This window comes from Platalea leucorodia (genome assembly GCF_965183815.1).
Source record: "Platalea leucorodia genome assembly, chromosome: 1".
NCBI classification, from domain to species: domain Eukaryota; kingdom Metazoa; phylum Chordata; class Aves; order Pelecaniformes; family Threskiornithidae; genus Platalea; species Platalea leucorodia.
The window spans coordinates 25458885-25475450 of NC_138823.1; the positions used below are offsets into that span (position 1 = coordinate 25458885).

General features: G+C 39.4%; 1 protein-coding gene across 3 annotated transcripts in view; it reads right to left on the reverse strand.

The window, feature by feature from the left end:
- Positions 1–16566, reverse strand: part of CPQ (carboxypeptidase Q) — a 164172-nt gene that overhangs the window by 94797 nt on the left and 52809 nt on the right. For all 3 annotated transcript variants that reach the window (XM_082310230.1, XM_082310231.1, XM_082310232.1), the window contains one exon: positions 5211–5418. In XM_082310230.1, the coding sequence (XP_082166356.1) occupies positions 5211–5418 (208 nt within the window). The remainder of the gene's footprint in view (positions 1–5210; positions 5419–16566) is intronic.

The window sequence follows — 16566 nt, forward strand, 5'->3', positions numbered from 1 at the left end:
CTTCCCCAGCTTCACTGCCCTCCTCTGGACACGCTCCAGCACCTCCATGTCCTTCTTGTAGTGAGGGGCCCAAAACTGAACACAGTACTCGAGGTGCGGCCTCACCAGTGCCGAGTACAGGGGCACGATCACCTCCCTGGTCCTGCTGGCCACACTATTCCTGATACAAGCCAGGATGCCATTGGCCCTCTTGGCCACCTGAGCACACTGCTGGCTCATGTTCAGGTGGCTGTCAACCAACACTCCCAGGTCCTTTTCAGCCAGGCAGCTCTCCAGCCACTCCTCCCCAGGCCTGTAGCATTGCATGGGGCTGTTGTGACCCAAGTGCAGGACCCGGCACTGAGCCTTGTTGAACCTCATACAGTTGGCCTCAGCCCATCGATCCAGCCTGTCCAGGTCCCTCTGTAGGGCCTTCCTACCCTCCAGCAGACCAACACTCCCACCCAACTTGGTGTTGTCTGCAAACTTACTGAGGGTGCACTCAATCCCCTTGTCCAGATCATCGATAAAGGTATTAAACAGAACTGGCCCCAACACTGAGCCCTGGGGAACACCATTTCTTCCCTTATGTGCATGAATGCCTAACAGGCTCAGAAGCCTGGACAATTTTCATGTTCTCTTGTTCCCTGGAGCTTTGCCCAGTATCACAAATTCTGAGACAAAGCTGATTTTTGAAATAGGGAAAGGAAAAAGAATGAAAAAGTAAATAAGCTGCTGTTTCCTTTGTACAACAGGTTCTGTTACATCAATCACAGATTGGTAAAGAACTTCACAATCTATTACCTTAGCATCTCTCTTTCTCAGGTCATTCCTAGGACTGCTACTTTCAAAGTGCTGTCCAAAGTTGGCTCAGAGCTACAGTTCAATCTTCAATGGTCTTTTATGCCTGTGGTGTTCAAAATAGAGTCACTTTTCAAATGGTACATTTTGTAGATATGGCACGCCATAAAAACAGGAGGCAAAAAAGCAGTGTAGAGTGAATTCCTGGAATACCTGTTCAGGATTCCAAAAAAGCCACTTAGGAGCCCCTCCGTTTGTGCTCTACAGTATTTATGCTACATCACAGAATAACGAACAACCATTAAATTTATGTACTTTGTAGAGCACTTAGGAAACAGTTTTCCCATCACTTAGTAACTGTAAGATAAGTAGAACAGCACTGCACACCAAGAAATACACAGAACGGAAAGATACTGAAAGTCAGGATTATAGAAGAGTTATATCTTTATCCACTTTGATACCTTTTCAGTTAATCAAGTATTTTGTGGTTCTGTGTTTGGCACATTAGGTACATTGAAGCCAGACTAACAAGAACCAGCCACTATTTATAGCATTTCCCCAGAGATGGGAACAGTTGCTTCTGCATTTTAAGACCAATCATGTTACATCTGTATTAAAATGAGAAGACAAACATGTTTTACTGCCAGCTCTGCCTGAATGTCAAATGAAAACCACATTAGTTAACTTGTGAATTTCTCAGTCAGTCAGTCTCCAGTGTCAGCTTACATAGTTTAAATAAAACATCTCACCAATACACAGTACAGTAGAAAAGGACCATGCTAACAGCATGGTCCCAGGTTCAACAGTGTGCTTCAAAAACTCCTTCTCCAAGACAAAAGTCAGGAACGGACTGCAAATGTCTAACCTGCAGTAGCCTGGACCTCAGCAGGTTCTGCTACCATACCTTTCTCATCTCAAAAACTCTGGCTCAACCATCAGCAGTCATGCAGGCTTAAATATGATAAGTCCCACAACCCACAGGTTTTTCACTCTCACTGCTGCCCTAAGCACCGTGAGAATGAGATCCCAAGCTCAGAAAGGCTGCCAGGGTATCAAGTCATAGCATGTTTGGTCCCACTGCTTCTGATGAAGAAAAACTTGATCTTGAACTCATTATCTTATGGGCACAGGCTCGCCTCCTTTGGGCACTTACAGGGATTCAGGCCTCAGCAGGCATTAAACAAGGACCTCGGGACTGACAGCGAGGATGGCGGAGGTCTCTGCTCAGAACATGCACAGTCATGCCCGCTCTGACATTAGCAAGGGTCCTGTCTGGGGAGAGCAGCCCTTCCCTAACTGAGAAAGGATAATACAAAGATAAACAGAACAGAGACATTGGTGAGACGCTGAACTCTACTGACAGCATGACAAAACCCATTTCCTTTTTCTGTACAGAGGCTTTCTACACCACCTGAAAACTTGGTAGTGCAAAGTTGCAACTTACAGTAGGTTTCAAAGTACATTTTTCTTAGTTCGAGTAATCGATGCTAAAGCATTTGCTTACTGCTACTGGCTGGCCAAACAGAAAGGATAAAGCAGAACAGAAACCTGAAGTATCAGCGGGTTAACTTTTCAAAAGTAGCTGCGTGCCTTGGGTGCAGAGCTGCCTCAGAAAGCAACAGGACATCTGCACCCATGTCACATCATCGCTTCTGAAGATGAATGCATTCCTGAGAGCTTGATGCTTCACAAAGCAGTAATTATATTTCTTTTATTGCTTTAAGCTGTTCAGAAACATAAATGTGTTAAAGATAAGCACAGGTGCCTAAACAAAGGTTTGCAAGTTTGACAGTTCTGAGTATCAATTTCGATGATATCAAACATTTCTTGCAACAGCAGAACAAAGCATGTATTACAAGACTTTAAGAACACTAACTCTAAAATAAAGCAAACTTTTAGGAAAATATGTCAGAAGTATTTAAACTGCTTTTTTTTCTGTTTTTCTTAACATTTTTCTAGGTTCCCCCCCCCCCACTCCATTGCTGTATGCAAGAATCCACACAGAACACTTGGAAAAATTACTTAAAAAGGAGGAAGTGAACTGGACATGCTGCAAAAGTGATCAAATAAAGGAAAAAAAAAAAGGTAAGAAAAATAAATAAATTGTTTTCCCCTTTCAAGGATTTTAGTAATAATATTCAACATGGCTTGTAACAGATAAAATTTTCAGACAAATATGATTTCAGTTCTTGGTGATTATACTAATAAACATGCTAAAATCTCACAGGAGGAATTAATGGACTGTTTATAAATCAAGCAGTGTATTAAATTCTGGTCAACATATAGATGAACATAAACATGCCTAACATGCAGTTACATCTAGAACTGTATCACTTCTCACCAGACTTCTTCAGTATCCTACAGTGACCCCCATTTTCAATTAAGTTCCAGTTTTTTAAGTTATAATTTGTTGCAATACCTGTGACCAGTTACTCTTCACAGGCTTCAGCCTAATTTCAAACTGTTTTGCTTTAGACCTTTGCAAGAGCGATACCACCCGCTGCTGATTTCTCACCCAGAGTTCAGAGATCCAGGTTTGCTTTTGTTTCAATTCAAAACTTCTTAAATTGAAATTTTGGCGTGTGGAAATGGCACCTTTCTATTCCCCTGGATTTGTAATGCATTTTGAAACACTTTGGCATTGTAAGAGTTTGGGTCTGCAATGTATTTTATTGCCTAAATAGCTAGATGGTTCCCATTTTTACCGGAGTAACACAGTGGAATGAGCATGGTGAAGCACCCATTAAGGCTCCAAGAGGAACTGCGTACTAAAAAACCTAAACATTCACTTGTTTTATTTTTCTGTTTCTTGGTTACATTTTCAAAGTGTGTCCACTACCACTCCCGTTAACATCAGCAGGGGGCTTGTAAATAAGTCTTTACCCAGTGTTTCAAAAAAAACTAAGCTTCTCAGTGGAAGAAGTGAAGAGATCCCAATCCATTTCATTACTTAAAGAAACAGAGCAGGACAGCAAAGAGAAAACCAAGTACATGCAAGCATTTTAATGCACCTTTGAAGGTTATATTTGGACACTTTATAACGTGAATTGATATGTCGTAGTTTTGAAATACACCAAATATAATTCAGGAAAGACAGCCTATTAGCTGGTTAGAAGCACTGCTAAAAATCCAGATGACATAAAATTCAAGTAGCTGTACCCTAATTTAGAAGTTGAGGCATTGTCTTTAACTCGGTAAACATATGTTTCATGAAGCTAAACTCATAGGTGATGGTATGTAAACCGATCAACCACGATGGTTGTTACTTTTTCCCTGCCCAGTGATCAATCGTCTGAAATCGTACATTCATGCTAACACTGAGAATCTCTAGACATCACGAGACAGAGCTGCAGAACTACCATCTCAGAAAAGATAAAATCTTGTCAGAACTATGCGTGGTTTAAAGGACAGAGACAGTCATTCTTATTTTTCACTAAAGTTAGAAAACTACAATGTTTAAAAAAGAATTGTGGCTCAGTAGATGTACTTCAGCAGCAATTTCTAGTGCTGCTGTAATGGAGGCTGCACCAGCGTTTTCACAGTAAACCATACTGCCAGAAAAATCATCCCATGTTGTAAGCTGACATGGAAGACCTCATACCAGGCACAAATCCTTCAGCACCACAAATTTAGTTTGTATGATTTCTGGCTAAGAAGTTTGAAGAAAAGAGGAAACAAGAAGAAAAATCTTAAAATGGAAACCAACAATTTAGGATTAACTAGTGTTCAAACAGGATTTGTAGATACTTTTTAGCGCAGATGGTTTACTCCTCCAAACTAACACACATACAACTCCTGCTAACGCAGCAATGATTTGCACAAGAAAAAACATCTTCAAAAAAGTTGAACTGACATTATGCATTCACTTCTACAGTTGAGGAAAAACTCAAGCAAAACCATTTTATTTCTGGACAACAGAACCTGGCTTATTTGCCTGATCAAGAAACCACTTGAGGATTATTAACAGAACAATAAGCAAACTCCAAGTACAAATCATTATGGCAACCTTATCTTACTACTTGTTATTTTAAACAATAGCTGTGTTAGTTACAGTGATAGGATTTCACTTCTGCTTACAATACATGCGTCTTTGTAAGCCTATGCAGATGGTACTATTTAAAGTGAGCTTTAAGCCAGTGAAAGAAAAAGGAGGAGGTTAAATTGTGTACAATTTAGTTGAATTTCCTGTTCTTAGAACACAGTAATTCTTCTAGTTTTCTAAAATATATCCTAGTACGTTAGAACTGAGCCTGGTGGTTTCAAAGCTGTTACCTGAAAAATACTGAAAAGCTGATATGTCTGAAATGTAGAAGAGTAGGTGACCAAGAGTTACTTGTTTGAGGGATTTCTTAGGAAGGGCTGTTCTTTGGGTTTGTTTTTTCATATTTTTAAAGAACAAAAAAAGTTTCTTTCTGTATATTCTCACTCACCTGCTCTGGGTACTTGCTTCCAACTATCTCTGCCACTGTGTTAAAGGAAGGAGAGTCTGGATAGGTCTTAGCCCCCATCTTCAGGTGCACAACAATCTTAGTGCCCCGGAAAGACATCCGTGACATCATTTCAGCATCTTCCACGGAGATGCAAGCAGTGGGAATCCGGGGCACATCAGGCTGGTAATTCTGCCACCCAGTATGTGGGCTGTGAAAAGAAAAATAAAAACATAGTGTTAACAACTTAGCTCTGGAAGTTATCATCATTATTATAGAATTAGTAAAAAAAATACGTTCACTGCCATCCCCAGCAGACTCTCAAAAAGGATATATTTACTATTGTTAAATAAACCTTTCGATAAAATACATCAAGTGTTTTTATGCTGATCAGAGTATCTGACTGTCACCATTCCATATGTCTGGAAAGCTATTTTGTGTCAGTTCCATTTAGGTCATTGCCATGGTTTGACATTACAGTAGTAAATCCTCTGATACCACACTTCACTGCTTTATCAGGAAGAAAAGCACTGAAAAGCCAGTAAGTGAACAGATCGTAAGAAGTACATTTTTTACCCTGTGACAAGTAATGAAATTAAAATTCACTACTTGACTGTTTCAACATCAGACTGGAGATTTATTTTGCACTAATATGAGAGACTTCAGGGAAAAAAAGACAATAAGACCATAAAAAAATGCACATTTATTTGTTTTCAGTACACTCGAGATTTCAACCACTACCTGTAGACAAAAGAGAATAGAAAAAAACCAAAACAGAAGAAAACAATTAACTTTACATGAATTACACAAAGACAAAGAAAAATATGCACGACCAGATGTAAGGCTTCAGTGTCTTCCATTTAGGGATAGCTATGCCTTGTGGAGATAAAAGGGGAAAAAAATAAAACAAATAATCACAAAGTCCCTCTGACATTCACAGTGAGGTATGGAGTGACTTCTTTCCTCTCAGAAAGCTGCAGACAGTTTCATGACTATTTAAAGCAATTATTTCCCTTCCAGAGGCTCCTTCTACCACCACTGCATGCAGAGCTAACTGGAGTGAGTGATTCCACCTCTGACATTGCAGGATCGCTAAAAGGTAATGGACAAGTTCCTTAACAAGTTCCTTCAATGTTTTTTCACATTTGGCCATTATTTACGTATTTCTCATTTTCTGGTGCTTCTGTTGAGATCTTTGGATCTGACTTGCAGAAGTACTGAGCATTACAGCTGCAGCTGAAGTCAACGCTTTTGAAGTGAATTTGTATATGAAGCCAGATACAGTGGAAAAAAACACGTGTGGGAACAAAGAGAAATCAGGATCTAGATGTATGCCCAAATTCACAAATAATCCCGATATTAAATAATTCATTGCCTTCATTTCCCCCTTGTAAAATGGGAATAAAAATACTCTTTTGTTTCACAGACAGGAAAAAAAAAGGAATAAAAATACTCTTTGTTTCAAGAGGACAGACTCAATGAACACTTGAGAACCATTCTGATACCACAATAATGATCGGAAATCAACTGTTATGCAATTACATGTCCTAAATCCTAAAATAAGCTCAGAACTGCACATTGAAATATTAGGGTAAAACTCTGAATAAGCAGCTCTTCAGTCCTGGTCATCCTCTGCAGTAAATCTGTAAGCTGAAATAATACATCTGCAACCCTTTATTTCATGTCTACTTTGTAATTCTCACATTTCAGTCACTACTCAAGAGACATTTTCAATATACTTAAAATATTCAGTCATATAGAGGCTTCCTCAATGTTCGTATGAATATGCTATTTGTCTATTTGTCTCAGTTACTGAATTCTGACTTTAATCAGTGAAATGCCAGTGAATAAAGTTTCCAAAGGAAATTTCTAAAGCTAAACCATATCTTTACCTACACGTTACCCTTTAAAGCTAAATCGTATCTTTACCTACATGTTACCCTATGAAGAAGGGCTAGAGTTGAAGCTTTCAAACCAGATTACAGGCATTCTTCACATCAACTGTTACAAATTAAAATACTATTTTTCCATATAATAAGATTGAGGTTGGCAGGGACCTGTCGAGGTCATCTGGTCGAACTCCGCTGCTCAAGCAGGGCCACCCAGAGCCGGTTGCCCAGGATCATGTGCAATACGTGAAAATCCTCACCTATGAGCCTACTTACAGTAGCAGGCACATATTTCTATACATTTAGAGAAAAATTTAAAAAAATTGGGGGATTTTTAAGTCTTCTAAACTGGAAAAAACCCACGTCATTCCTGGAGAAGAGGTGGTGAAGAGGAAGGACAATATCCCCTTTCTAAGGATCTAGATTAGTTAAAATGGGAGAGATTATTCAGTTCTCTTTGTTTAGAAGAGTAAATCCTTCTCAATCATAACAAGTCATATTGTAATCAATAACATAACCTGCAGAGTAGATACGTAAAAACATTTATTTGAAAACAAAATACTAAAAATCAGTTACAGAAGCCTTACAGGAGCTGCCTCAGAGTGTAGACAGATCTGTTTATTAGGTGGCAACAGTTTAGGAAGTTATTGCTCCCAGTTGTTTATGGCTGAACTTCATACGAAGGCCGGTGCCTCTTCTCAGCAGCTTTGCAAGTCGGGTGACCCGTAGCTCACCTTTGAAATAACAGAGTTGCCCTGGTACTCAGAATCTCTTGTGCCACATAATCCTCCCTGAGTGGGATAAACTCACGTAGACTTGTAAGTTCAGATTTTATATATTTTTTTCTTTCCTTTTGTCCCTGTTGAAAAAAAAAATAAAGCCCTCCTCACCCCCACTTTTAAACTGCGACAATTTGCTGCATATGTTTAATATTTCTTCGAGTGTTTGGGAATATACCTAGCATGTTAATGAGGAGACTTTCCAAAAAACATAAAATACACAACACACTGGAAAAAAAAAAAGAGATGACAATTTCAGGTATTAACGGTCCAAAAAACCCCTACATTCAATAACTGAGCAGAAACAGTTTCTGCTCATTTTAAATGAATCCATTCACCTGAGTCTTCTGGCAAGATTATGTCTTAGCACTAACATGCCCAGAACGCTGAATTGCAGTAATTCAAGTTTTATCATCACCTGTACTGATTGCACTCCCCTTGTTATTTCCCAGATGCTCAACAAAAGAAACCCCTAAAACTGTATTTGTTTCTGCAATGTAAGTAGCAATTACATTTCTTTCAGATGCTTAATCCCAACGCTCTACCACAACTGTGAATAAAGCTTCTGACAACCCACTGAGATGCACGCATGCTTACACACCTCAAATGAATGAACGTTTGCAGGTACAAAATTTACCTCAGCTAGCCCAGAAAATAAACCTTGATGTCACCTGGTAGTCTTGCCATTTTTATGCTCAAACTACTATTTTGCCAAGATTATAAAGGTAAACCCAACTACCCAAACTAAGACATTTTGGCACAGGCAGCCAGAGGCAGCAACTGTTCAGACGATATCGAGACCTGAAGGGAATGGATGACTGTCCAAATGACTGCTACAAAAAGGGAAATGGACCCTAAGCATTACCAGTACAAAAGCACAAGGCAGTATCGCAATTCTTATCACAGGACTGATATATCACAGTCCTTATCACAGGACTGATATATCGCTGTCCAACATAACACATGATCCAAACATTTGCGGCAGACACTAAGCATCCTGGGATATATCTGATTAAAGTTTACATGCCTGCAAAACACGCCATGTGTTAAGTATATCTACATAATAAATTGCTTAATAAAGTGTCAAAGAGTACATCAAAAAAATTCTAAGTAAAGTAAATTAAGCCCCTTTTATGCAGAGATAACCAAAAACTGGAAAGGCTGCTGACCATATGGCAAGACCTGAGCAAGAATTAACTAAACAAAACAGAAAAGAAATTACTAGCAGACTCTGTGTGTAACAGATGAAGAGAAGCAGTCCTGAGTTTGGCTCCAAATAGGGCAAAGAGGATGTGGTTCAGGAGAAAGAATTTTGGTGCTGGTGGGCAAGGCAAATTTTTTTTTTCACTGAGTCTGAACAAACACCACTTTGTGGCTACTCTTTTTAAAGAAAAGGATTTTACTAAAGAAAAAAAAAAAATCTGACTCACATTTACCATTCCCTGCCCTTTGAAAAAGAAAAAAAAAAAGAAAAGCTTCACATAAAACCAGCTAGGGAGATCACAAAGCAATCCTGACTCAGAATGAGCATTCATCTTTGCAACACCGGTACCTACAGGCAAGCGAGGCGCACCTCTGGCGCTTCCTACGGACACCTGGGAGCGACGTCAGCTGCTGCTGCTTCAAACCCACGCTCTCTCTGAAAACGCTGTCATCCAGCAAAGCCTGAATTCGTTTCGCAAAACTTTAAGGGTAATTAGGCCATTTAATATCTAAACATACCCATACTCCAATACCATAGTTTGGTGTTCAGTAGAGGAGAAGGAGTGGGCGGTTCTTTTTTTTTTTTTTTTTTAATTTAACAAAAGCACCTGTTCTTCTGATTGTAGATCTACTGGATCAGTTCATCTTCATATTTAAACTACTTAAAAAATTGAACAAATCTAGCTAGGTTAATCCTTTATAAACCTATCCATGTTAATAAAAACTCATCATCATTCAGTCTCAACATTCCTGTTCAACAGCTAACGAGATTCAGACAAAGTGGTTGGGTCTTGCTTTTGATAAACACCTAGATTTCACATCTTGGAAAGTATTTAAGAGAAGCATCACAGTATGAATAACAAAGCAGAGGAAAGGCTCCAAAAAATAAAGCATTTTCCCTATTAGAAGCGTACGTCAAATGACTAGTAAGAAACAGCTGTGGCTTACATCCTACAGAAAAGTGTAAAGGAAGGATAAAAAAAGTCAAGATGCAGCTAGTTAGTTTCTCTTCTGGGCAAAATAATCAAATGTGGAGAAACTAAAAGGCATGGATGAAAAGATGTGCTGCTGGTGTCAGGTCAGTTACTGCGGTACTTGTTACTGTGGTACCTGACCTCGCATGCTTGTTACTTCGTTCCTGCACTACCAACCCTTATCTCTAAGATAAGCTAAAATGCCCAAGAACAAAGAAACTGTGTAAGAACCAGTGCTTCAAGCTAAACTGGATGCTCTGATGGAAAACACATTTCAAGTTGAAGCCCCATGCAAAGATAGCAATCTCCTAAACAGAGAAGTAAGCATGACATAACAAGAACTCTAACATGACTAAAAGAAAACAAAACAAAACTTGATCATACAAAAGCTTACAAAGATCTACTTCACCCATAATGTGTATATACACATACACACACCCCCCGCAGTGCACAATTCTTCACACCAACCTCACAAAGCATCTAGGGCTGGGAAATACAAATGTTGTCTAAGTATCTTTAGTTTACCCACTCGTACAAACACACTGTGAAACTCTAAATACACACATGACCGCCTACTAATCTACAGGACCCATGCCATATTCACTGTACCAACCACATGTAAACTAAACATTCCTGGCAGGTCAGCTAGTTTGTTACTATTGCCTTAAATCATAAAATACATTCCTGAATGGAACCATGACTATACTCATCACTAGCTACACCCATACTAAGATCACAGCCTTAACTCTTGGTAATAGGCTCATATCATTCCATGCTTTGGTTCTGTTTTTTCACTTGTATATTCTCCGTATGACAGAAACCCCCCTCACATACAAAGCTTTACACTTTACTGGAGTGATGGAACATCCTGCAGCAAAACAGAAGGGAAACTGTACATCTTGATCTCACGCTTAGCTACAGGGAATAGCTACTCAGGAGTGCCTCACTCCTCTATCTTTCTCTTCATCGAGAGCAGCATGGCAAGGGCTTAACTCCATTCAATTAAATCCCCTCTTCCAGCACCATAAAGTCCTTACAAAACAAAACCTGTCCTTGTGCGCACTCAGACTGTGTACATTCTTTCAAGATTCTCACCATTATCTGAATAGAGAGGCCAAACTGTAACAGAATTAGTCAAAATGTCAAAAGTATTGTTAATCTCCTCAGAAGAATTAGGTCTTTAAAAATAAAATCAAGACTATTCCCCATTTACAGCCACCTGGCAAAATACAAAAGAAATCAATTCAGCCTAGTTTTGTGTTTCTGTCATCATTTGTCCCAAGATTCTCTTGCTTTGTTTGCTTCTTATATTGGCTTTGTAGGATTTGATTTCTTGGTTTATAGTAAGTTGAAATAATAGCAGGACTGCTAAATTTGAAACACAATATGAACATGCACAGAAAATTTTAAGAAACTAAGGAGCAAAAATACAATGCAGTAGAAATATGGAATTAAATAATATAGCAGTCTGTTACCAAGGATAGAATATTTGGAGTCTAGTTATACAGTCTCTTCCAGATTACTTTGTACCAGCCTTTAATTGATCTAGCATCTGCACAAGTGTAATGAAGTGTAAGACAAGACTCCAGAAACTATTGGCCTTACCAAGGAAAACTCCCTTTAAAAAAGAGCACAGCATTACTCTGTTACCACATGGACTCCATTTAAACTAACATTTAGAAAACTGCATCTAATCAGTGCTAGGCACTCATTAAAATTAGACTTTACCAAAGAAGCATAATAGTTTTGACGCAATTACATATGTGCTGGGCTATAGAATGCAACTAACACATATATGTTTGTATTTCATTATAATATCCAGTACCACACGCACCAAGGGAATACTATGATAACCACAGAAGTTTTCAAAAAATAGCATAATTAGATATGGTTTGTCAAACAAGAAGCAGAAAACAACTGTGAATGGTAAAATGATCAAATGAAGCAAGTCCAATGAAATCCACCCTGGGACTATCCAACTGCTGGGAAAGTAGAGAAGTCTGCACAACCCTTTCCAAACGTCTGCAGGAAATGGACGCTTGCATCAGCTGCTCTTCAACTGAAAAAGAAACTCTCTGCATCTTGCAGACACGAGGATGACTCTCCAGCAGCTGACAATACCATGAGGGAACCATTTGAGTCACACACCTGCTTGGCCTCCTTCTGCTCAATATGAACAACCAAGCTCCCTCCTCCTGTGTTTACATCCCCGCCTTGTGAGAACACAGCTGCCTGCCGCACGCTACCATAGGTATGCTAGCAGAGGGCTCCTGGAGGGAGCGCCAAGGACAATCCTAATTGCCAGCAGCTGCAACGTTTCTGGCTTCATGATTTTTTGTTGAACTCCTGGCTTCACAGCCTTGAGCAGAAGCCATATTTATATCTTCAGTGACCCCTTTATCACCAGAGACCAGTGAGCACACAGGACAAATCATAAAAACCTCACTGGAAACAGATGTTATATTTTATACCTATGGGAAGGATATAAATAAATCCAAACAGAAAAACCAAAACCAAAACAACAAAAAAGCCCATTTTCTTTATTTGGAAAGCAGGGAATCGGACAAAGAGGCATCACAGGGCTGGTGATACATAAGCAAACTAAATAACAGCTAGCTGTCTAGAATATTGATCTGGCCTTCGTACCTCCTCTGGTAATGGTGTTTGTTATTGTTGATAATGAATTCTTACATTAAAATTATCAGGCACAAACAGGTGTGAAGAGGCATCAGAGCTTTCAGGGTAGGATCAATCACCATATCAGTGCTTCCAAGTCTCTGCTTCACTGCAGACAGTAAGTAGTGGGGAAGGTCAAGCTCTCCCATGCACAGGCATATACATTAAGTCACACCAGAAACTTGAGCCTCCTCTGGCATTGAATACAATGTATTAGGGGACAGTATGGGGAGGTTCCTCCTCCTTTCAAAAGATGGTCATGGTAAAGGGTAACACACAGCCAACACTTTCAGTGAGCTGAAGGAAAAGGGTAGGGATGGAAGATACTGGTCTTACCCACCATAAAACTTCTTCCTTTTAACCAGCTGACCACAGAGGTAAACAGAGGTGAGCGAGGTCTGAAAGGAGGCAGGGGAAAGTTTTAAACTCAGAGAAGAGGGCATGGGTGGAGCTTTTCTTTTTCTCTTCCTTCTCCATGCCGCACACCATTCAGAGCAGTACACTCTTTGGACACTGTACTCCATAAAAAAACTGAAATATGAACCTATCTTAAACTCAAATGTATTTAGGAATAGCTAAATTAGGCTGGGGCAATGCAAACAAAGCCTCATGGAGATATATTTTTAAAGTGTAAAAGGGTCAACAGGAATACAAGGGCAGTCTAGAAAAAAACTCATAAGGTAGAAATGGGAATGTCAGAAGGGAAACAAGTTTCTGAAGACAGCAGGAGAAAGAACAGTATCTTAGCACCAAAGACAACTATGTAGATGGATAAAAGGGGAGAGCTTTTAAAAGTAAAAAACTAGACAGTAGAATAACTTAGGTACTATCACCATAGATAGCATGGAAGTAAATCCCAGGAGTGAAATAGAAGAAAGGAAATGGAGATATCTAGTCATCTTTTGTGATGTTTGTGAGTATAACCCTGTTTACACTGAAAGCCAGTGGCAAATCTTCCATCAACTTCAACAGAAAGGGGAAAAAAAAAAGGCTTTAAAAACTGACTGGATATGAGAAGAAAGAGCAAAAGGCCTGACTGGATTCAGTCTCAAGCAGTGAGCAACCCAAAAGCCACTGCAAGACACTTATCTGGGTGAGCCCCTATATTTTGTGGAGAAAACTGAAACTCTGAAACATCTTCACTACATAAATGCTTCTTTTACTCCCACAGATCTAATTTCTATAGAATATTACACTCCTTTTTGATGTTCTATTAAACAATCCAACACTTTCACTGTTCAAATATAAAACAGAATTTCAGGTCAAGAGAATAAAAAGTATGTTAGTAAAAATAATACAGAGGGGGTACCACTTATTTTTCCCCTCAAGTGAGAGATTTTAGTCGTGCCACGTGAAAGGAACTATTTTAACATCACCTGATGGTTATATTTCCCTATCTAGTTCACATACTATGCAACGACGCTCACACAATGTAAATGCTTAAGTGATAAGGATACTTCATCTAATAGTGTATTACACTGATTTGATAAACACATTCTCCAATAAAATGGTATGTTTTTATTTTCAAAACTCAGGCAAGTCTTGCCTGTCGCTCCAAAGTTACAGATACACCCTGAATTTTTCAGTCTCAAACTTGAAATCCACTGTAAACAGAAAAGTTCCTTTTAGCAACAGAATATATTTTTAAAGCTTATTATAACATTATAATAACTCCTGTGAACTAGGACTAAATATTGAGCAGCACGGCAAAATGTCATGCCAAGCGTGAGCACTCTTTCCCCAGCTGCATTTGTTGACTGTGGCACATTCTCCCAAAAGCTTCATAATCTACATCAGATGAAATACAAAATGTCCCAATAGGTACATATTTCCTCTGAACAGCTCCTTTCCTGGCAATTAGTGTTGAGTCTGGGAAATGAAGAGTGTCAGGCTGAAAAAAAAAAAAAAAAAAATAAAAAAAAATCTTTCCAGTGCAAACCATGGGTGGGAGAATGATTGAATCAGTTCTGTGGATCTTCCCATGCTGCTGGTTTCTTTGGGAGCATGCAGGAAGAACAGCTGGTGCACAGCAGCTGCCATGAGGAAATGAAGGTAGGGGTTTCCCCAGAAAATAGTGAAGTCTTAAGAATTCAAGTCATTTTCCTTCCTCAAAAGGAAAAGAGAAATTGCCATCAAATGGCAACACTTTCTCACTGTTTTGTTTTAGATATAAAGTTGTCGTGCTCTTCAATACATTCTATATATTCATACTACTTTGCTTACTGTTTGAAGGGTTGGGGTCTTCCTATTTAATCTTGGAGATACACTGACTCCTTCATCGTCTGCTGAAGGGGAGAGAAAAGATTATTCTCAATCCCACTCTTACATTTTATGGATTTCTTTAATATCTAATAAAGAGTTCCTAGGAGAGTCTCTGCTGGAAGAGAGACTGTCTGAAACAATGCAATCTTCTTTCCTTTTCATTAGTTGATCCATGTTGCTGAGGAAAATGTTGGAAAAAAAGGTAGCAGGCTGGAGGCTTTTGTTGGAATGTACAATGATGATCGTCATTTTTATAGTCTGTACATAAATTTAAATACACAAATGCTTTTGGACCTTAACCAAGAGGTACAGGCACACAGCCAGTCAGATCAGATGAACTGTGGCGGTGGACATGGTGAAGTGGATTTAGGGACATGACGAGATTCCAGACTACCTGAAAAGTGTCAGCCATGCAAATGCCGCAGCTCTCAGAGCTCACCTCTGGTAGCTCCAGAAGAGGGCTGTCAGGGGGGACCGGGGGCTTCCCCGCTTGCTCCTCACCCATCTGTCCTGGGTGTCACTCTTCTGCTCAGACAGCCTCCACGAGGAAGGGCATGCAGCGAGCCACCTGCATTCATAGACCTGTGCACACACCACAGCCTTTGAGCTCAGAATACAAAACCAGTGAAGCCCACCTAGTGCAACACTGCAAGACAGTAACAATAAAAAGCGGGAATTTTCTTCCCAGTGTTCAAATGCTAATGAGGAATGATTTTTCCCCCGTGAAAAACACTATGCGGAAAAATTATCTTACTGATTGTTAATGATTGATGTTAACACTGAGACCATGTATATAATTTCATGAATAACATAAATAGAAAACCTGTTAAAAAAACTGTATCTACTTAGAAAGTAGTGTATCATGTAATTGTAGAAGCAGAACTGTGTTTTACAAGCTAATACGCACACGCTGAATTAACTTGTAGCTGTCAAGTGAAAATTTGTTTCTCTAAAATACTCTGTACTACACTTCTGTGTAAGCATAGTGGAGTAACTTAAATTATTCACCGGAAATGGCACTTGTTTCAAATCTAGCTTGTCTATAAACAGATATTGAATTCTACAGAACAACTCTGAAGGTGTGCAGTTCATAACCATTTATCACGTAGTTTAAAGCAGTTGTTCTGTAAGTGCAGCCCAAAGATCACTTGCAGCTTGCAAGGCCTTTGTACACCCAGCCCTCAAAGCAGGCTTTTAATAGTTTCATGTACATGAAGATAAAGGTTCACTGACCTGCAGGTGAATCTTGTGATGTAGCCCATACCCTGATTAATACCAGTATTAACAAAAGTCCTGGTTTAACACGACAGTGCTTGACCCACAACTTAATCACTGAACTGTTCACCTGCAATGAACAGTTAGTTGATGGTTGACAATGACCCATGGTACACTGCTAATCACACAGTATCACTTCTTGCTGCCAGAGCTATGAAACTACTGAGTGGCCGGGCTGCAAAAATGCTGATAAAACATCTTCTTCCTTGGAAAGTCATGATTTGTCAAACATATGGGGTAGATGGACCTGTCGAGGAGCATCTTTCTGAAACCCCAACAGCCAGGCTGTCCAGCTCATGAG